Below are 17,098 nucleotides of genomic sequence, written 5' to 3' on the forward strand. Positions count from 1 at the left end.
CATGAGAGGTTCTGAAGAGCCACATGGGAGGTCGATGGACCAAGACAGTACTGACCTGACTAACGATCAAAGTACTCTTCAGCATGTCTCCTCACCGAAAGCATTGATTGATATGGTGAGTGTATGACTAAACAGATATCCTATGCAGATCAGATCAGTGAGCTACCATCTCTGCGGTTGTAAAAAGGGGGCGTGCCGCAACCTAGATGGGTCTCCCTCCAGCATGTCTCTTCACCGAAAGCATTGATTGATATGATGACATAAATTTACACATAGTAGGTTGATAGTGAGTTACCTGCTTATTCTCCGTTGACAGGTTGGGCTGAATTAGATTGATCCCACCTCAATTAAAAGTAGTAGGTTGATAATGAGTTACCTGCTTATTCTCCGTTGACAGGTTGGGCTGAATTAGATTGATCCCACCTCCATTAAAATTTTGTCAATCAGGCTAATTCAGGTGTTCAGGGATCATATTGCAATATGAAGTTTTCATAATAAAACTATTATAATACTTACCTGAACACCTGAATGAATCCCACCCTCCTCCCCACTTCAGTGTTTGATAGTGAGTGACTCAGTTGGGGATGTCAGCCTCTGTCACCTGGTATTTGCAGCGGCGTTGTCAACGGTACCTCAGGTAACTCATTTGACAAGATTTTTCCTGTAGCATTGGTAACGCTGGCTTTGTGGGTAAAATTATGGGGATGTAGTTCGGGCTGGTCAGTGACCAGGGCTAATTCAGGTGTTCAGGTAAGTATTACAATATTATTTGTTCATGAGACTTACCTGTCAGATATATATATAGCTGTATTTCTCCAAATCCGACAGAATTTCAAAAACTCGCGGCACACGCAGTGTGGCCAGGTGGTTAGTACTCATTCCCGCCGCTGGGAGGCGGGTATCGGGAACCATTCCCATTTTCTATTCAGATTTTCTCTGTCGCCGGTACTGTCAACATCTGTTTTCAGTACCTCTGTCTCTGGATTTCGTTAACTCATTGTTTCCACTTAAGTATTCTCTTTGACTTTTGGTTTTTGGACTTTGGATGGTGGATGGGCATACGCTTTTTTGTGGACTGTTTTTGAATTTGCTATTGATTGCTCTTTGAATAATGTCTGGAACTAGTTCTGCTAGCTTTAGAGTATGTTGTGTGAGTGAGTGTAAGGTGAGGCTACCGAAAGCTTCGGTAGACCCTCACTCTGTTTGCATGAGGTGTAGGGGCATGTATGCTTGATCAATGATCGCTGCAAGGAGTGTGAGTCTTTGTCTGATGCGAGCTGGAATATGTATGATTCCTATGTTCGTAAGTTGGAGCGTGACAGGGTCAGGAGGTCTTCCTCCAGGAGTGTTTGAAGAGTCAGGGTTATTTCCTCTCCTGATAACCCAAATGTAGACATAGTTTCACCTGTCCCTGTGGTTTTGCCTTCGGGCCCTGAGGTTGTGTCTGCGGAAGGTTTGGCCTGACGGAGATTATGAACACCATCCGTGCTCTGGAATCTAAAGTGACATCTCTTCAAAGTGCAGTGAAGTGTAGTGTTCCCCAGTGTTGTGGAGGGGGCGTCAGATCGGCCCCATAATGCTGGCCTGGACCTCTGTCAGACTCCCAGGACTCAGGGAGAAGGCATGTCGAAAGCCGTAAAGAGGGTTACGGGGGCTTCCCACCGATCTGGCGTCCCTTCGGCAGGACCTGTTGTCGCTTCCCAGGCTGCCAGGGATCGTGCTCCAGCACGTATCCTCAGGACTGCTTTTCGCCCTCCGAGGCGTCCCCCCTCGTAAGGGGGTGGAGCTCTCGTTGGACTCTCGCCCTCTGAAGAGGAGCTTCAGAGAGAGGACGCTTCTCGTCAGTCTTCTCTCAAGGCATTGTTTCACCGTCATCGGAGTGTTTTGACACTTTCCCGCCACAGAAGAGGACCAGGACGTCGTCAGAGGAGGACGTTTGTGAGCGCCCCAGTCGCTCCAGGGAGAGAGCTGTTTTAGCTCCCGTGAGGAGGAAGAAGGCGTCCCTCACCCCTCGTCTTCTCACAGGATCAGCTCTTCCCTAAAAAGAGACCTCTCCTCCCTAAGAAAATTTTGCTGGATATGCAGCGTCAGTTGGCTTCTCTTCTGCAGAGAGGGAGGCAGAACCGCGTCGTCAACGCAAGGACTTGAAGCTGCCTGTCAAGAGGTCCAGAAAGTCCCCTCTCCTGCACCTTTTTCTTCGTCTCCGTCTCCTGCTTCTCCTGAAGCCCTGTCGTCGCCTCACGTCCTGTTTTCGCTGGTTCACCATCGTTGACGTTCATCAACAACGTGGCGCCGCAAGCAGCTATCCAGGACGCCTCATTGCTGCTCGCCAGGACGCTCACCTTCGCCACGTGCTTCGCACGGAGGACTGCCATTTTGGATGCCGGATGGATGCTCTTTCTGGACGCCTCAGGACGCCGCCAGGATGCCTCTTTAGTTGCTCGTCGGGACGCTCCAGAGCAATCAGAGCCTGCTGGAAGAGAAGATCCTCCTCCGTGTTGGACCCCAAGGCCTTCGTTCTCCTAAGGTTTTGGGTGACTCTCTGGTTTCTCCCATTGAGGAGGGAGAAGTCTCTGGCGAGTCGGAGCCTGCGGGACATTGAGCAACCTTCTGCTTCCTCTTCTTCCGACTACCAGGTGTTGACCAGTCTTCTTAAGGACTTGTTTCGGTGACAAGTTTAAACCCTCGGCTCCTCTCTCTCCTCCTTCGCAGTTAGCTTCGTCCAAGAAGATGAGGAGAGCGCCTGGTTTGTTAAAATGACTTCATCTCTTGGCTACCAAGAAGGCTTTCAAGAAGGTTAACACCTGGATGGAGGAAAGGAAGACCCAAGGCAAGACTTCTTTTGCCCTGCCTCTGTCCAAGCTTAGCGGCAAGGCAGGTATGTGGTATGAGACAGGAGAGGATATCAGCTCAAGAGTTCCTTCTTCTTCTCAAGGGAGATTTCGCCAGCCTTGTCGACGCTCCTAGAAGGTCCCATCCTGTCTGCAGCTAAGGTGTCTTGGACTTGTCGGAGACAGACCATCATCTGAATGGACTATTCCGCACCATGGAGGTTTTCAATTTCTTGGACTGGTGTTTGGGAGCTTTGGACATCAAGCTTAGAAGCCCCGACTCTATCAGCCTGGGGAGCTGTCCAGCGTGTTGAACTGCGTGGACAAGGCCGTCAGGGATGGCTCAGAGGAACTGGCTTCCCACTTTTGTACAGGGCCTCTTGAAGAAGTGGGCCTTGTTCTGTAATTTTACATCTAAGTCTGTTTCTCCGTCTCAGAGGGCAGAATTATTGTTCGCCCTTTGTCGAGCCATCTCTTCCCCCCAGTCTTTAATCAAGGACCTCGCCGCAGTCTTCAGGAGAAGGCCACTCAAGACCTCTTGGCCCATTCTTCTAGACGCCCAGCAGTCCCTTCTTCTTCTTCGTCTTCAGTTCCGTCCTCCAAGAAGAAGAAGCCCTTTCGTGGAGGAGCTTCTTCCTCGAGATCGTCTCCACGAGGAAGAGGTTTTTCCAGAGGCGCAGCCCCATCAAAACCTAGGGGCAAAAAGTGACTTTCAGCGCCTCCAGACACCTGTGGGAGCCAGGCTTCTTTCATTTTGCGGGAGCCTGGAGAGCGAGGGGGGCAGACACCTGGTCCCTAAGTTCTCGAGAGAAAGGATACAAGATCCTTTCTCGACTCTTCCACCCCTGTGCACGTCCCCCAGGGATCTGTCGCCCTCCTACCATCAAGAGAAGCAACAGATCCTGTTAGACCTTTTGGAGCAAATGCTCAAAAAAGAGCCGTGGAGCAAGTCCTGGAGCTGGACTCCCGGGGTTCTACAACCGACTGTTCCTAGTTCCCGAAACAGTCGGGAGGATGGAGACCAGTCCTAGATGTGAGCAGACTGAACGGCATTCCAGAAGGAAGGAAAAGTTCAAGATGGAAACGTCCCAGTCTGTTCTAGGAGCGTTAAGACCAGGAGATTGGATGGTCTCTCTGGACTTACAGGATGCTTACTTTCATGTTCCCATACATCCCCAGTCAAGGAAGTACCTGAGGTTTGTACTGGGGGACGAGTCTTTCAATTCAGAGCTCTTTGCTTTGGACTAAGCACAGCTCCCATGATCTTCACGGTTATCATGAGAAATGTGGCGAGATGGCTTCACCTGGCGGGTATTCGTATCTCGCTTCTACCTGGACGATTGGCTCATCCGAGCCTCTTCAGTCAGTCAAAGTGTCTGGAGGACCTGAATTTTACTTTTTAGAGTTGACAAAGTCCCTAGGACTTCTAGTGAACGAAGAAAAGTCCCATCTGATCCCGACGCAGTCCATCGTCTATCTGGGGATTCAGATGGATTCAGTGGCTTTTCAAGCTTTTCCATCCCAGGAACGTCAGCAGCAATGCTTAGAAAAAGTCTCGTCCTTTCTAGGGAAGGAAACATGCTCGGTGAGGGAATGGATGAGTTTGCTGGGGACCATTTCCTCGCTGGAGAAGTTTGTTTCCCTGGGAAGACTTCATCTCAGGCCACTCCAGTTTTTCCTGGCGGAAAACTGGATGGACAAGGAGAATCTGGAGGAGACCCTGAAGATCTCTCCCATTGTCAAGAATCACCTGAGGTGGTGGCTCGACCCCTGTGAGGTTGGCAGAAGGGGTTTCTCTTCGCCTTCAGAGCCCCGACCTAGTGTTGTTTTCCGGCGCGTCCAGGGAGGGATGGGGAGCAACACTAGGAGGGGAAGAAGTGTCAGGCACCTGGAGAGGGGAACAGGTGTCCTGGCACATCAATCTCAAGGAATTAGGGGCGATCCTGCTGGCCCTTCAATTCTTGAGAGCCAAGTGTCAGGCCAAGTGGTACAAGTAAATTCCGGACAACACCACAGCCCTGGCTTACCTCAAGAAACAGGGAGGAACTCGCTCCCGTTCCCTGTTCACCCTGGCGAAGGAAATCTTGCTTTGGACCCATGCACGGGGATCACGATCCTCACGAGGTTCATTGCAGGTGTGGAGAATATCCGAGCGGACCTTCTCAGTCGGCAGCGTCAACTTCTACCGACCAAGTGGACCCTTCACGAGGAGGTGTGTCAGGAGCTGTGGAGGTTATGGGGACGTCCTCTGGTGGACCTCTTTGCCCGTCCAGGACAAAGAGGCTCCTCTCTACTGCTCTCCTGTTCTAGATCCAGGAGCAGTAGCAGTAGATGCCCTCCTCTGGGACTGGAAAGGTTTGGATCTCTACGCCTTTCCTCCCTTCAAGATTCTGGGAGAAGTAATCAGGAAGTTCTCAGCGTCGGAAGGGACAAGGATGACGTTAATCGCCCCTTTGGCCAGCGGCAGAATGGTTCACAGAGGTCATGGCCTTCCTGTTGGACTTCCCAAGGACGCTTCCCTGAGGGTAGATCTGCTCAGGCAGCCCCATTTCGAAAGATACCACAAAACCTCCCCGCTCTGAGTCTAACTGCATTCAGACTATCTCAAAATTGGCAAGAGCGAGGGGTTTTCTAGAGCAGTGGCAAGGGCTATCGCCAGTGCCAGGAGACCCCCTTCCAATGTGGTCTATCAATCTAAGTGGGCCAATTTCAGGAAATGGTGCAGGAGCAATGGGATTTCCTCAACCACGACCTCTGTGCCAAAATAGCAGACTTCCTGCTTCATCTCCGAGAAAAGGAAAAGCTGGCAGTCTCAACAATTAAAGGCTATAGAAGTATGCTGTCGGCAGTCTTCAGACATAGAGGCCTGGACTTGTCCGACAACAAGGATCTTCACGATCTCTTGAGATCCTTTGAGACTGTCAAGGTTCCTCAACCCAGGACGCCTCCTTGGAACCTGGATGTTGTCCTGAAGTTTCTAATGTCAAATACTTTTGAGCCTCTGTCTTCAGCATCCTCAAGAATGTGACAAGGAGGCTATTTTCCTAACTGCTCTGGCGACGGCAAAGAGAGTTAGTGAAGTTCAAGTCATCAGCAAGCACATTGGCTTTAGGGGCCCAATGCTGTATGCTCCCTAAGTCCTATGTTCCTTAGCCAGGAACGAAAATCCTTCAAACCCTTGGCCCAAGACTTTTGAGATCAAAGGTTTGACAGGGATTCTGGGCAAGAGTCAGAGAGAGTCCTGTGCCCTGTCAGGGCTCTCAAATTCTACTTGGCCAGGACAAAAGAAAGTCGAGGCCCATCGGACAATCTGTGGTGTTCGGTTAGAAGACCTGACTTCCCAATGTCCAAGAATGCTCTGGCATTCTTTTTAAGAAGCACAATCAGAGAGGCTCATTCTACCTGCCAAGACAGCGACATGAGACTTCTGAAAGTCAAGGCTCATGAAGTGAGAGCCATTGCGACTTCCATGGCTTTCCAGAAGAACATGTCCCTTAACAATCTTCTGGGTACCACCTTCTGGCGAAGTAATTCAGTGTTAAACCGCATTACTTGCGGGATGTGAAGACGACATTTGAAAACTGCTCTTCGCTGGGACCATACGTTTCGCAGACACAATGTTGGGGGAAGAGAGCAATACTCATCCTATCCTTTAAAGGTTAGGAAGTATTTTTTAATCTTGCTTTTGTGTTTTTGGTTGTTGGGTGGCCATTGAGGTGGACGTCCCAGTCTTAGCCTATGTTAGGTTCAATGATTTAGATAGGCTCGGTCAGGTGGTTGGTCGTTGCTCCTTTTGCCCTCTCAGTATGGTCGTATGATCTAGTCCCATTGTGGTCACGCCCCCGTGGACAGATCATCTAGAACTCACCAGCTATATAGGTCACTACCTTGCTGGAGACTCTAGTAAAGCAGAAGCAGGCTTGGGTGACAGTAACCTGGAAGTCAGCTATGCTAACAGGTAAGGAACCAAGGCGTCAATCGCCTACATTTATTTGTTTCCTAAATCCTATTCTGTCTCTTCCCACCTCCAATGGTGGGATTCAGCTATATATATATCTGACAGGTAAGTCTCATGAACAAAATGATATTTTAATGATAAAATAAAGTTTGTTCATACTTACCTGGCAGATATATATAATCATAGTGCCCACCCACCTCCCCTCAGGAGACAGTGGCACTAGAAAATCTGAGTAGAAAATGGAAATGGTTCCCGATACCCGCCTCCCAGCGGCGGGAATGAGTACTAACCACCTGGCCACACTGCGTGTGCCGTGAGTTTTTGAAATTCTGTCGGATTCAGAGAAATACAGCTATATATATATCTGCCAGGTAAGTATTAACAAACTTTATTTTATCATTAAAATATCATGTTTTATTGTGAAAACTTCATTTTCACCTCGCTTACATGTTTAGCTCTATGCGTACATTCTCTCAGAGAGAATTTTATTCTCTCGGAGAATTTTATTCTTTCATCTTTTGAAGGAAATTTATTCTGAAAATTTCTTTGACTTTGTTTTATGCTTTTGTCTTCTCAGATGTTGTAGAGTTAGAGTGCCTGGGAGTAAGGGTTCTCTCTGGCAGTACTTGCAGTATTGTCCTGTATGTTGCCGATTGCTCTTTTTTGACTCGTCTATGGGCATGAAGCAGCTGTTGCATGGGTTCTCTGGAACTTGTGGTTCGACTGAGAGAGAGAGAGAGAGAGAGACATTCCAGAATGTGTGTGCGCTCCTCCTTCACATTCTCTGGCAGAGATGGTGTAGGGGTCCCAGGACAGCGATGGTTTTGCAGTAGAAAAAAAAAGTATATATTAGTTTTACCAGACCATTGAGCTGATTAACAGCTCTCCTAGGGCTGGCCCGAAGGATTAGACTTATTTTACATGGCTAAGAACCAGTTGGTTACCTAGCAATGGGACCTATAGCTTATTGTGGAATCTGAACCACATTATAGCGAGAAATGAATTTCTATCACCAGAAATAAATTCCTCTAATTTTTCATTAGCCGGCCGGACTTTGGAACTCAGACCCATAGCAAGAGCTGGGACAACTCTTTTACCGACTACCATTCCTAACTGGAACTTAGTTGAAGAAGAGAATCATTTAGTCATCATTGTCTTCGCCTTCTTGCTCTTGGTGCTCTCCTTCATCACCTGACTTGGGAATTGTGTTGCGGTCTCTCCAAGGCCCTGCTTTATGGGATCACTAGGTGCACGGTCTCCTCAGATACAAGTTGAAGAGTTTACCTGTGTCACCTATACTAGTTCTGGGAAATATTTCCTAGACTGGTATCCACCTCCACCTGTGTTTCTTCAGACACTCAGTTCGAGGGAGCAACCGACGATCGTTCTATACGCGACTCGGTAGCTCGATCCTAGTACTCCGGTTTCTTCAGAAGCTGCTTGGCTCGGACCAGGTGCTCGGGGTTCTTCGAACTGATATAGCAACTAAGCAGTAAATGTTTTTTGAACTCCTGACTTCAGCCGGGCACTACCACCGACCACCAGGTGTGCTTGGAGTTCTCCAGAACTCCGAGACTTGGCAGCCAAGCTGAGTACTCAATTTTCTTCGGGGTTCCAAGACTAGGAAGCTGATCAGCTCAGGCCTGGTGCTCAGCCCCGAGCCACTCCTGCTGTGCTTCCTGCCCCAGCTGTCCTGGTTGCTCCTGGTGTTCCTGCTGTTCCTGCCACCCAGTCCTCTCCTGCTGTTCCTGTCACACAGGCTGCTGCTGCTGTCGCCCAGGCTGCTCTTGCTGGTGTTCCTGCCACCAGGGCTGCTCCTGCTACTCCTGTTGCCCTAGCTGCCCCGGCTGCAGTTTCTGCTGGCTCCCTCCTGGGTGGGAGACCTGACTGCCATCCTGAAGATGATGTTGAAGAAGAAATCAAGGAAGAGGAATTGGAAGGTGTCGATCATCATCTTCGTCTTCGACTTCGTCGTCTGCTGCCTCCTCCCCTTCTTCTTCTGAGGTTCGCCAGCTGAGGAAGAAGAAGGCTCCTCAATCCCCAAGAAGTCATGCCTCGGACTTCTGGATGGGCGAGTAACAGGGGAGAAGTGGGATCTATCGTCAGCTCTTCCCAACCTTGGAATGCATGGAACTGATTATGCAAACCCCACCGTTCATCTTGCTTTTCAGAGCCTCAGGCACGCAGTCCCCTGTCTGTGCTCCATTACAAAACTCAAAGAAGTCTGCATTTTAAGACTGGTATTGTGCCTGTCTCTTCCCGAGTTTCTTCAGACTCTCGGAAGGAGACCTCTCCCGTTGATCGTTCTGCATGAGATTCGGGAGCATCAGGTGCTCAGCCAAGCCGAGTCACACCAAGCCAGTACTGGTGAGTCTGCTCCCCGGTCTGGTTCAGGCACAGGTCGAGAGAAAGCGCTTACACATGCAGGCGTCTCGGTTTTTCCTCCCAGCGCTACTTCTAGTGCTTGGCTGGGTTCCCAGCCCGGGGTTTTGAACGCAAGGGTCCAAGCACTCGGAGAGGCAGAGAGGAGGTCCCCCGTACTGTCTTCTTCTTGGGAGGTTTCGGCCTCAAAAAAGACTGGGGCATGTCGTGAGGATGGCACAAGTTAATGGCAGCCAATGCCCAAATACACGACTCCGGCCAGCCCCTGATCGCATTCGTGTGATGTGCCCTGCTTGCTGCTCCAAGTGCTCGGGTATGCTCGAATGAACCTCTCCGTTCTCCTCAAGACAGTGCTTTGCCAAGGCATAAGCACTCTCCTAGACCCATGCCACTATCACCACCACGGGTTGGTGACCACCCACTACCTGCCTTTCCTGCTGGTTTGTCTAGCAGGACAGGTAGGAGTGCTTGATCCCCCTCACCTGTCCCTTCAACTTCCTGGGGTTTTTTACCAGGAGCCGTAAGCCAGACAGGAGTGACTGACGAGACTGGTTCTTTTCAAAGTCCTACTACGAAGGCCTACGCCCCGGGTTCGGTTCTTAGACTGACTCGGTCATACACTCAAGTAGTCGAGGAAGGATCTCAGGTCTGCTGAGGTTCTCCCTCTGGCAGGAAGAGTAGATCAGGAGGACTGCACCCTGGAAGGGCTCGAGGGTCCTCTTCTCCAGGATGCGGACACCCCCGAGATACAGAGGACCTTTGCATAGGTCATCGTGCCGATTCATCAGCACAATGATCTCGAGGAAGGGACCATGGCCTCTTCTGTCACTGCTTCGAATCTTATTGGGATCCAAATTATGAACCAAAGGCTTCGATGGAGTTGCCATGTTCCACCTTTTCTGAAAGGGTACTCAATCAAGGAAATACCCTGGTCTTTGGGCAGGAGAAATCACTCTGATCGAACTGTTCGGAGAAGCTTTTTCCCCCTCCTCTGTCTCAGCAGAAGCGCTTCTACACGCCTGCAGGTTGACCCGGACCTGGTTCGTCTAGATCCGGGTCTTTCACTGCAGCAGCTTACTGCAGAAGGGATCTCCCTCTCGCAGCAAGAAGCAGCAAATCTGGAGGCCACCTCTATGACAACTCTCCAGACAGTCTTCTGGCTGGATATGTGGTCCTTCGCAGTATACAAGGTTGCTGCCTCCTTAGGTTCAATCACCCCTGGAGAGGACTCCGTCGTCAGGAGACTGTGCCAGTCTGGAGGTAGGGCTATTTCCTACCTGGCCATCAGATGACAGCCTGTAGGTTTGTAGGGAAGATCAGCTGTTCCTCACCTTCTTGAAGATATCTAGGAAGAGGAAGTTGAGGAAGAGTAGTTGTATCATCGTCTTCGTCTGCTGCTGCCTCCTCACCTTTTTCTTCAGACTCGTAAAGGGAAGGAAGGGATCTCTCGTTGGCTTGCCCCGGTCTCCGGACTGAGGGATGATATCACAAACCTCGCTGAGGTATTGTGACTTGGGAGCCTGAGTGCTCGAGTCTCCAAGATTTGCATACTCAGAACCGGTTCTGGGAAGTCTTCTTCCGAGACTGGTGCTGTGCCTGCCTTTCCGAGAGTCTTCTTTGGACTCTCGGGTATAGGAGGCTCCCGTGGATCGTCTTCGGTGTGATTTGGGAGCTTCATCTTCGGGTACTCAGGTTTCGCCAAACCTCAAGTTCACAGATCTGTACTGGAGAGTCCGCTCTCCAGTCTGGTTCAGGCACAGTATGAGAGGTGTCAAAGCATTTGGGTGCTGCTTCACCTCCTACCAGTACTTTTTCAAGCACTCAGCCAGGTTCCCAACCAAACGCTTCCGACTTGAGGGTTCAAGCAATCAGAGATGCCGAGGAAATACCCTCTTCAGTCTTCTCTCAAGGAGGCTTTGGCCTCAGAGAAGACTGAGGCTCATTGTAAGGCTCAGACATTGCTGAAGATGGTATCCTCAGTACCCTTTGAGATACATATTTTCGAATACATACCAGTCTTCTTTAGGGAACGGGAGACTGACTTCTCTACTTGGTGGGTCTTCTTAGGGGAACAGAAGACAACTTCTCTACTTCTGGGACTTGGTAGTCTTGGGCAGAACACTTAGTGACCTATCATGCTTGTGTTTCAATCTCAGTCCCATATCAGCAGTTTCAGTGAAGAATTCAGCTCAACAGTAACAGCTGTCCTCGTTCACCTGTCACCCTTGGAGAACCAGGTCCTCAGGAACAGTTTTACATTGTTCCCTTCAGTGGAAAATACAAGGGTTCTTGTCTCCAATAAGGGACTCTTTATTCCTTTCCATTCCTTCGGGAAAGAAATGAATTGAGATCTAGCCTACTGACTAGATGACAGGAGCTTTGTTGGAGTGTCTCTGCACACACCCCTTCCCATCATGCCCCTGTTCACAGGTACATCAACTGAGGGAAGAGTCATACACTTGGAAGACTTGCTTCCTTCAGGTGAGTGGAACCAGAATGGCAAGCATCTCCACACCAATTTTTGAAACTCAGGACAGCTTTATTGGCTTTTCCAGGGACTCAAAATTGTGGTAAGCTGCTCTGCGGTACGGATGAGCGTCAGTACCCTCTTCACCGCAAGAGTAACTTCTCTCAACAAAAAGGGTGGGAGCAGGTTTTCCTCCAACTCTACAGGTTGACGATGCAAGTATACGAGTGGGCAGCTGCAGACTCAGGAAGCTGTTAGCTAGATACGTCCTGGGGCTTCGGAATGTAACGGCAATCAAGCTCATCACCAGTGTCAGTTGACAGGGATATGGCCCTCTTCTCCAGTGACTTTCCCAACCTTGGGAAACTCCCTACGATAATCATACCAGTGCACGGGAGTCCTCGGATCTCCGTGTATCAGTGGTTGCTATTCTACAGGTTCCATGGAACCGTGCCACAGGATATTCAGGCAACGGTTCTTCCGGACACCAGTGTCGCCAGAGGTACAGGGGGTTCTGTAAGGCCCCCATGTCACCAATCCCTGCCTTGGGGATCTTTTCCTTGGGCAGGTTAAGGTTCTTCTGCACTGCACGGAGTCCCATGGACTTCGTGACTCCAGTAAGGTAGGTCCCTGGCCTTTGGACCAGGGTCTGACTTACGAGAGAGTGAAGGGGGCTCGACTTACGAGAGAGTGAAGGGGGCCCGACTTATGAGAGAGTGAAGGCCCAGTGCTCAAACGCGACCTCATCCCCAGCATGTTCTTGCATGGGAATGGTGCCAGGGTCCCAGACAGGTGATGCAACCCACAGGTAAGCTCATCTGGGAAGGAGGTCTCTTGCTTTGTCTTCTTGTCTGTGGAGGCCTAGGTCTCCAGCCAGACTATGGCACTCGAGGAGATGCGGCTCTGTCACGCTTGAGTTTGTCCTAGAACTCGTAACAAGACTTTCGAGTCATTCAGTCCCATCTCAAGCTGGTTAGTAGTACTCAAGCAAGATACCACTGTTTCCAGTTAGAGTGTCTCGGTACTATCTCCAAGAGGACTTGACATCTCAAGCCTGAGTGTTGATGACTTCTTTAGTACTTTTTCGACTAAGAAGTAGTGCTCATACACATTTTCTGTCAAGCCTCATGAGGCTATCAAACGAGCATTCTCCTCAGCCAGCATGTGGCTGTGGGTTTGCTCCAAGTACCTCATGAGGATAGGGACATTGGTCCGTCCCTCGCACTCCAGAAGAACCCAGGTATTAAGGCAGAAAGTGGCGTAGGCTGTCCACTCTCGTATCTTTCTACCTTCAGGACGTTGCCTACAGGTCATGGGACTCCTTTTCCCTGACCCCTGTGGCAGCTGCTCAACAAGTTGTGTAGCTTGCCCAGATCCCATTGGGACAGTTTGCATCTTGCCTAAGGTGTTCAGTGGCAAAGAGAGAATATGTGGGGGTTGACTGGCTCCCGCCCTTCTCCCTTGTTTGTTTCTTCTCTCGCAGAGACAGTTGATATGCCGTATATCACTTGCTGTTCGGGCGGGTCATGCAGGTAAGCCTACATAATTGAGTACCCTGTCTATAATCTTACTTAGATTTATAGATGCAAGTCCTCCCCTCTCTCTAACAAGGAGAGAGAGGGGCTAACAATAAAACAAACCCATTAGTTATCCTACTTTTATTGTCGCTGACGCTCTGGGTTCATCCAAGCCTTTTTCGAAGCAATGTTGTTACTCACATGTTATTTTAAAGGGTCCCGAAGTCTGACAATTGAACACACAGTCATTCACACTTCTGTTCAGTTTGTCAGAGGCTGGTCTCCTTCCTTTGCCCTTAACATGACCAGGAAGGAGTCCCAGGTGAGGCAAACCCCAGTCAGTTCAGAAGCTCACTCAGAATCCTCCCTCCAAGACGTAAGTCTTCCTAATGTAAAGGACCGATGGTTTGTATATCGAGTAGGAACAAATCACAAAGTTTTGAAGTAATTTGTATTTTTCCTAACTATACTCTGAATGCCTACCTCAGCCACCCCCTCATTCTGCTTCCTGGGACAAAAGGCAAAGTGAGTGCATACCAACTGGGTGGGCAGGACTGCCACACATAGTCGGTGGTTAACTACGTACATCACCTTGTTTAAAGTTAAACGGCCGTGTTCCAGCTCCTGCTGAAAGTAATTCCAATTTAAAGGACCTGAGGTTTGTATAGAGGAAATATACAAATTACTTTTAAAATTTATGATTTCATTGATCTTTTTTGAAATTTCTCTTTTCTCCGTTTTTATTTTACTTGATGTTTCCAAGGTTTGCTATCTTTTACCCATTCCATTTGGTCTCATCTACCTAGTGCAAAATGTCGTCTTTTCATGGAAGAATTAAGAACAAATCCTTAACAAGAACCATACGGAAATCTAGAGTGTGGCTTTGTTGTTTTGTTAAACCAGTTTTTGATAATAATATCTGAGTTAGTAACTGGCTGGTATGTTGCAGATTTTGTGGACCACTACAATAGTCGTTATTATGTGGGAATTAGTGCTAGGGTACGTGTTCAGTTGAAAGATGGAGTTTACCATGAAGACATTGGTTATGGTGTTTCAGAAGGCATGAAGAGCAAGGCCTTGTCCATTGAGAAAGCAAGGAAGGTAAGCAAAGTTTAGTATGTGTCTTTGCCTTTTTTTACTTTTTTACATGCTTTTATTTAACTCGACTTCTGCATCTGTTTGTGTCAAACCTTGTAACTCAATTTTCGACCTGTTCTCTTCGTCTAAAGGACTTGAAATATGTTCTTACACAATGTACAAACCACCAGTCCGTTATAATAGGAATTACTTTCAGCGCAGCTGGAAATGGCCATTTAACTTTAAACAAGATGATGACATATGTAATTAACTACCCACTACGGGTGGGAGTCCCGCCCACCCAGTCAGTATACACCCACTTTGCTTTTGGCCGTTGGCAAGGAAGGACGTGCTCTCTTCTCCTCTCTGCCTGCCGTTTGACTTTGTTTACATTTTAGCATATTGCTGATATTGCTGATGCAGTAAACCCCCTGTATTCGCGGGCGATGCATACTGCAACCCCCCGTGAATATCTAAAATCCGCGAATACTTAAAACCCCTCTAAAAACACTTAGAACTGCCTATTTTGATAATTTAAACAAGAAAAACCCTCTAAAAATGCTTATACCTGAGTATTTTAATAGTTTTATCAAAAAAAGTGCATTTAGTCATGAAAATGGTATGAAAATACAGTAATTAGTGAATATTTCTCAGTGAAAAAAACCGCGAATGGGCAAATTTTCCGCATTTGAATAATGGATAGATACGTTCCCAATCAAAAATACGTGAGTCCGCAAATCGTGAGAACTTCGTTGTACAGAATTAAAGTTTACTGTATATGATTATAACGTGTTATATGCAAATACAACTCCTTGTTTACCTTAAGTTTACACTTTCAGTGTTCTGATATAGTGGTTCATACTGATATAAGTAACCCTATGGCTTTTATTAGCTGATGATGTGTCAAACTGGTTTTATCGTTGCTAAGGCAATGAGCTTAAGGGGAGCACTGACCCCATAAGGCCCCATTATAAAGTAAGTGCTTATAACTATCTCTTGATTGAAGGGATTTGCTTCAAATTTTTACCACTTATTCCTCAACTAATAATGAAACATTTCAGTATGGGAAATTTAGAAATTTGATTTCTAAGTTAATTTTTTTTTTTTTTTTTGCATTTGATAAAAAGATTTTAAAACTTTTTAAAAACAGTATGCAAAAAACAAAGTTTCACTCAAAAATTAATTTCCCATGTTTCCAAAAGCAAGATTATATAGTTATAAACACTGTAAAAATGAGTTTCATCTAATTTGGTTCAGTTTTCTTGGAGTTATAAGCATTTATTTTTGAAAAAAACTAAGTTTTGAGAAAACGAAAAAAAAATTTTTTTTTTTTATTATGTAATAACTATGAAACTATGACAGTTAGAAGGCTAATCATTGCACAAAAATATTTTGTCATATAAGAAATATGCCCTGAAATTTACAGTATCATCAAATGAGTAGAAATGTGCTCTCCTTGATTTAAATTTTTACTTAAAATTTGCATTTATATATATATATATATATATATATGTATATATATATATATATATATATTAGAATATAAATATATATGACTGAAATATTTTCTGTTAAAACAGAATTCCATCAAATATAAGGGAGCCCATAGAAATGCCAAAATGTCGAAAATAAAGACTATATTTCAGAGACCAAACTTTCTCTCTACTCAGGCAAATAGTGACTGAGAAAAAGTTACAGAAAAGCAGTATTTATACCAGAAGATCCATTGGTCAGCCATTACCTACCCAAATACCTTAGCCAAATCCCTGATTAACGTCCAACTAAAACCAGTCCCCAAAGACACAAGTTTACGAAATCCCTTGCCTCATTTGTGACCAACCTTATGTCGGCTTCACAGGCAAATCACTCCCCCAAAGATTAACCCTTAAACGCCGACTGGACGTATTTTACATCGACAAAAATTGTCTGTCTGGTGCCAAGTGGATGTAAAATACGTCGACTACAAAAAGTTTTTTTAAATATTCGCGGAAAAATACTGATAGGCCTCGTTTGTGAAAAATTCTAAATCGCGCCTTGAGGGATGCTGGGAGTTCACGGATCACGCTGTTGTTTTGTTTACAAGCATGACCCAGCTGCGCTTGCGCGAATTTCTTTCTTATCCCAAAAGAAAGCATCAGCTAACTCTGCTGAAAATCTCAGAAATTCTTTAGTCACTTTGTCGTAATTTTTGCACCATTTTCTATTAGCCTTTACATAAAGTTTTATATATTAAAATGTGTGCAATTTCATGTAGAATACAACAAAAAATAACTCATGGTTGTAGCTTTTATCAATTTTGACATCTTTTCATATAAATCACAATAAGTGCCAAAATTTCAACCTTTGGTCGACTTTGACTCGACCAAAATGGTCGAAAAATGTAATTGTAAGCTAAAACTCTTACATTCTAGTAATATTCAATCATTTACCTTCATTTTGCAACTAACGAGAAGTCTCTAGCACAATATTTCGATTTATGGTGAATTTTTGAAAAACTTTCCCCTTACATCCACCCTAACTCTGCTGAAAATCTCAGAAATTCTTTAGTCATTTTGTCGTAATTTTTGCACTGTTTTCTGTTAGGAGTTACATAAAGTTTTTTATATGAAAATGTGTGCAATTTCATGTAGAATACAACAAAAAATAACTCATGGTTGTAGCTTTTATCAATTTTGACATATTTTCATGTAAATCACGATAAGTGCCAAAATTTCAACCTTCTGTCAACTTTGACTCGACCGAAATGGTCGAAAAACGCAATTGTAAGCTAAATCTTTTACATTCTAGTAATATTCAATCATTTACCTTCATTTTGCAACAAACAGAAGTCTCTAGCACAATATTTCGATTTATGGTGAATTTTTTA

At 46.5% G+C, this 17,098-nt stretch overlaps 1 protein-coding gene across 2 annotated transcripts in view; it reads left to right on the forward strand.

The window, feature by feature from the left end:
- Window positions 1-17,098, forward strand: part of LOC136847074 (uncharacterized) — a 121,454-nt gene that overhangs the window by 16,529 nt on the left and 87,827 nt on the right. For both annotated transcript variants that reach the window (XM_067118349.1, XM_067118350.1), the window contains exon 3: window positions 14,105-14,256. In XM_067118349.1, the coding sequence (XP_066974450.1) occupies window positions 14,105-14,256 (152 nt within the window). The remainder of the gene's footprint in view (window positions 1-14,104; window positions 14,257-17,098) is intronic.

The sequence above is a fragment of the Macrobrachium rosenbergii genome, chromosome 16 (assembly GCF_040412425.1).
Source record: "Macrobrachium rosenbergii isolate ZJJX-2024 chromosome 16, ASM4041242v1, whole genome shotgun sequence".
Taxonomy (NCBI): Eukaryota; Metazoa; Arthropoda; class Malacostraca; order Decapoda; family Palaemonidae; genus Macrobrachium; species Macrobrachium rosenbergii.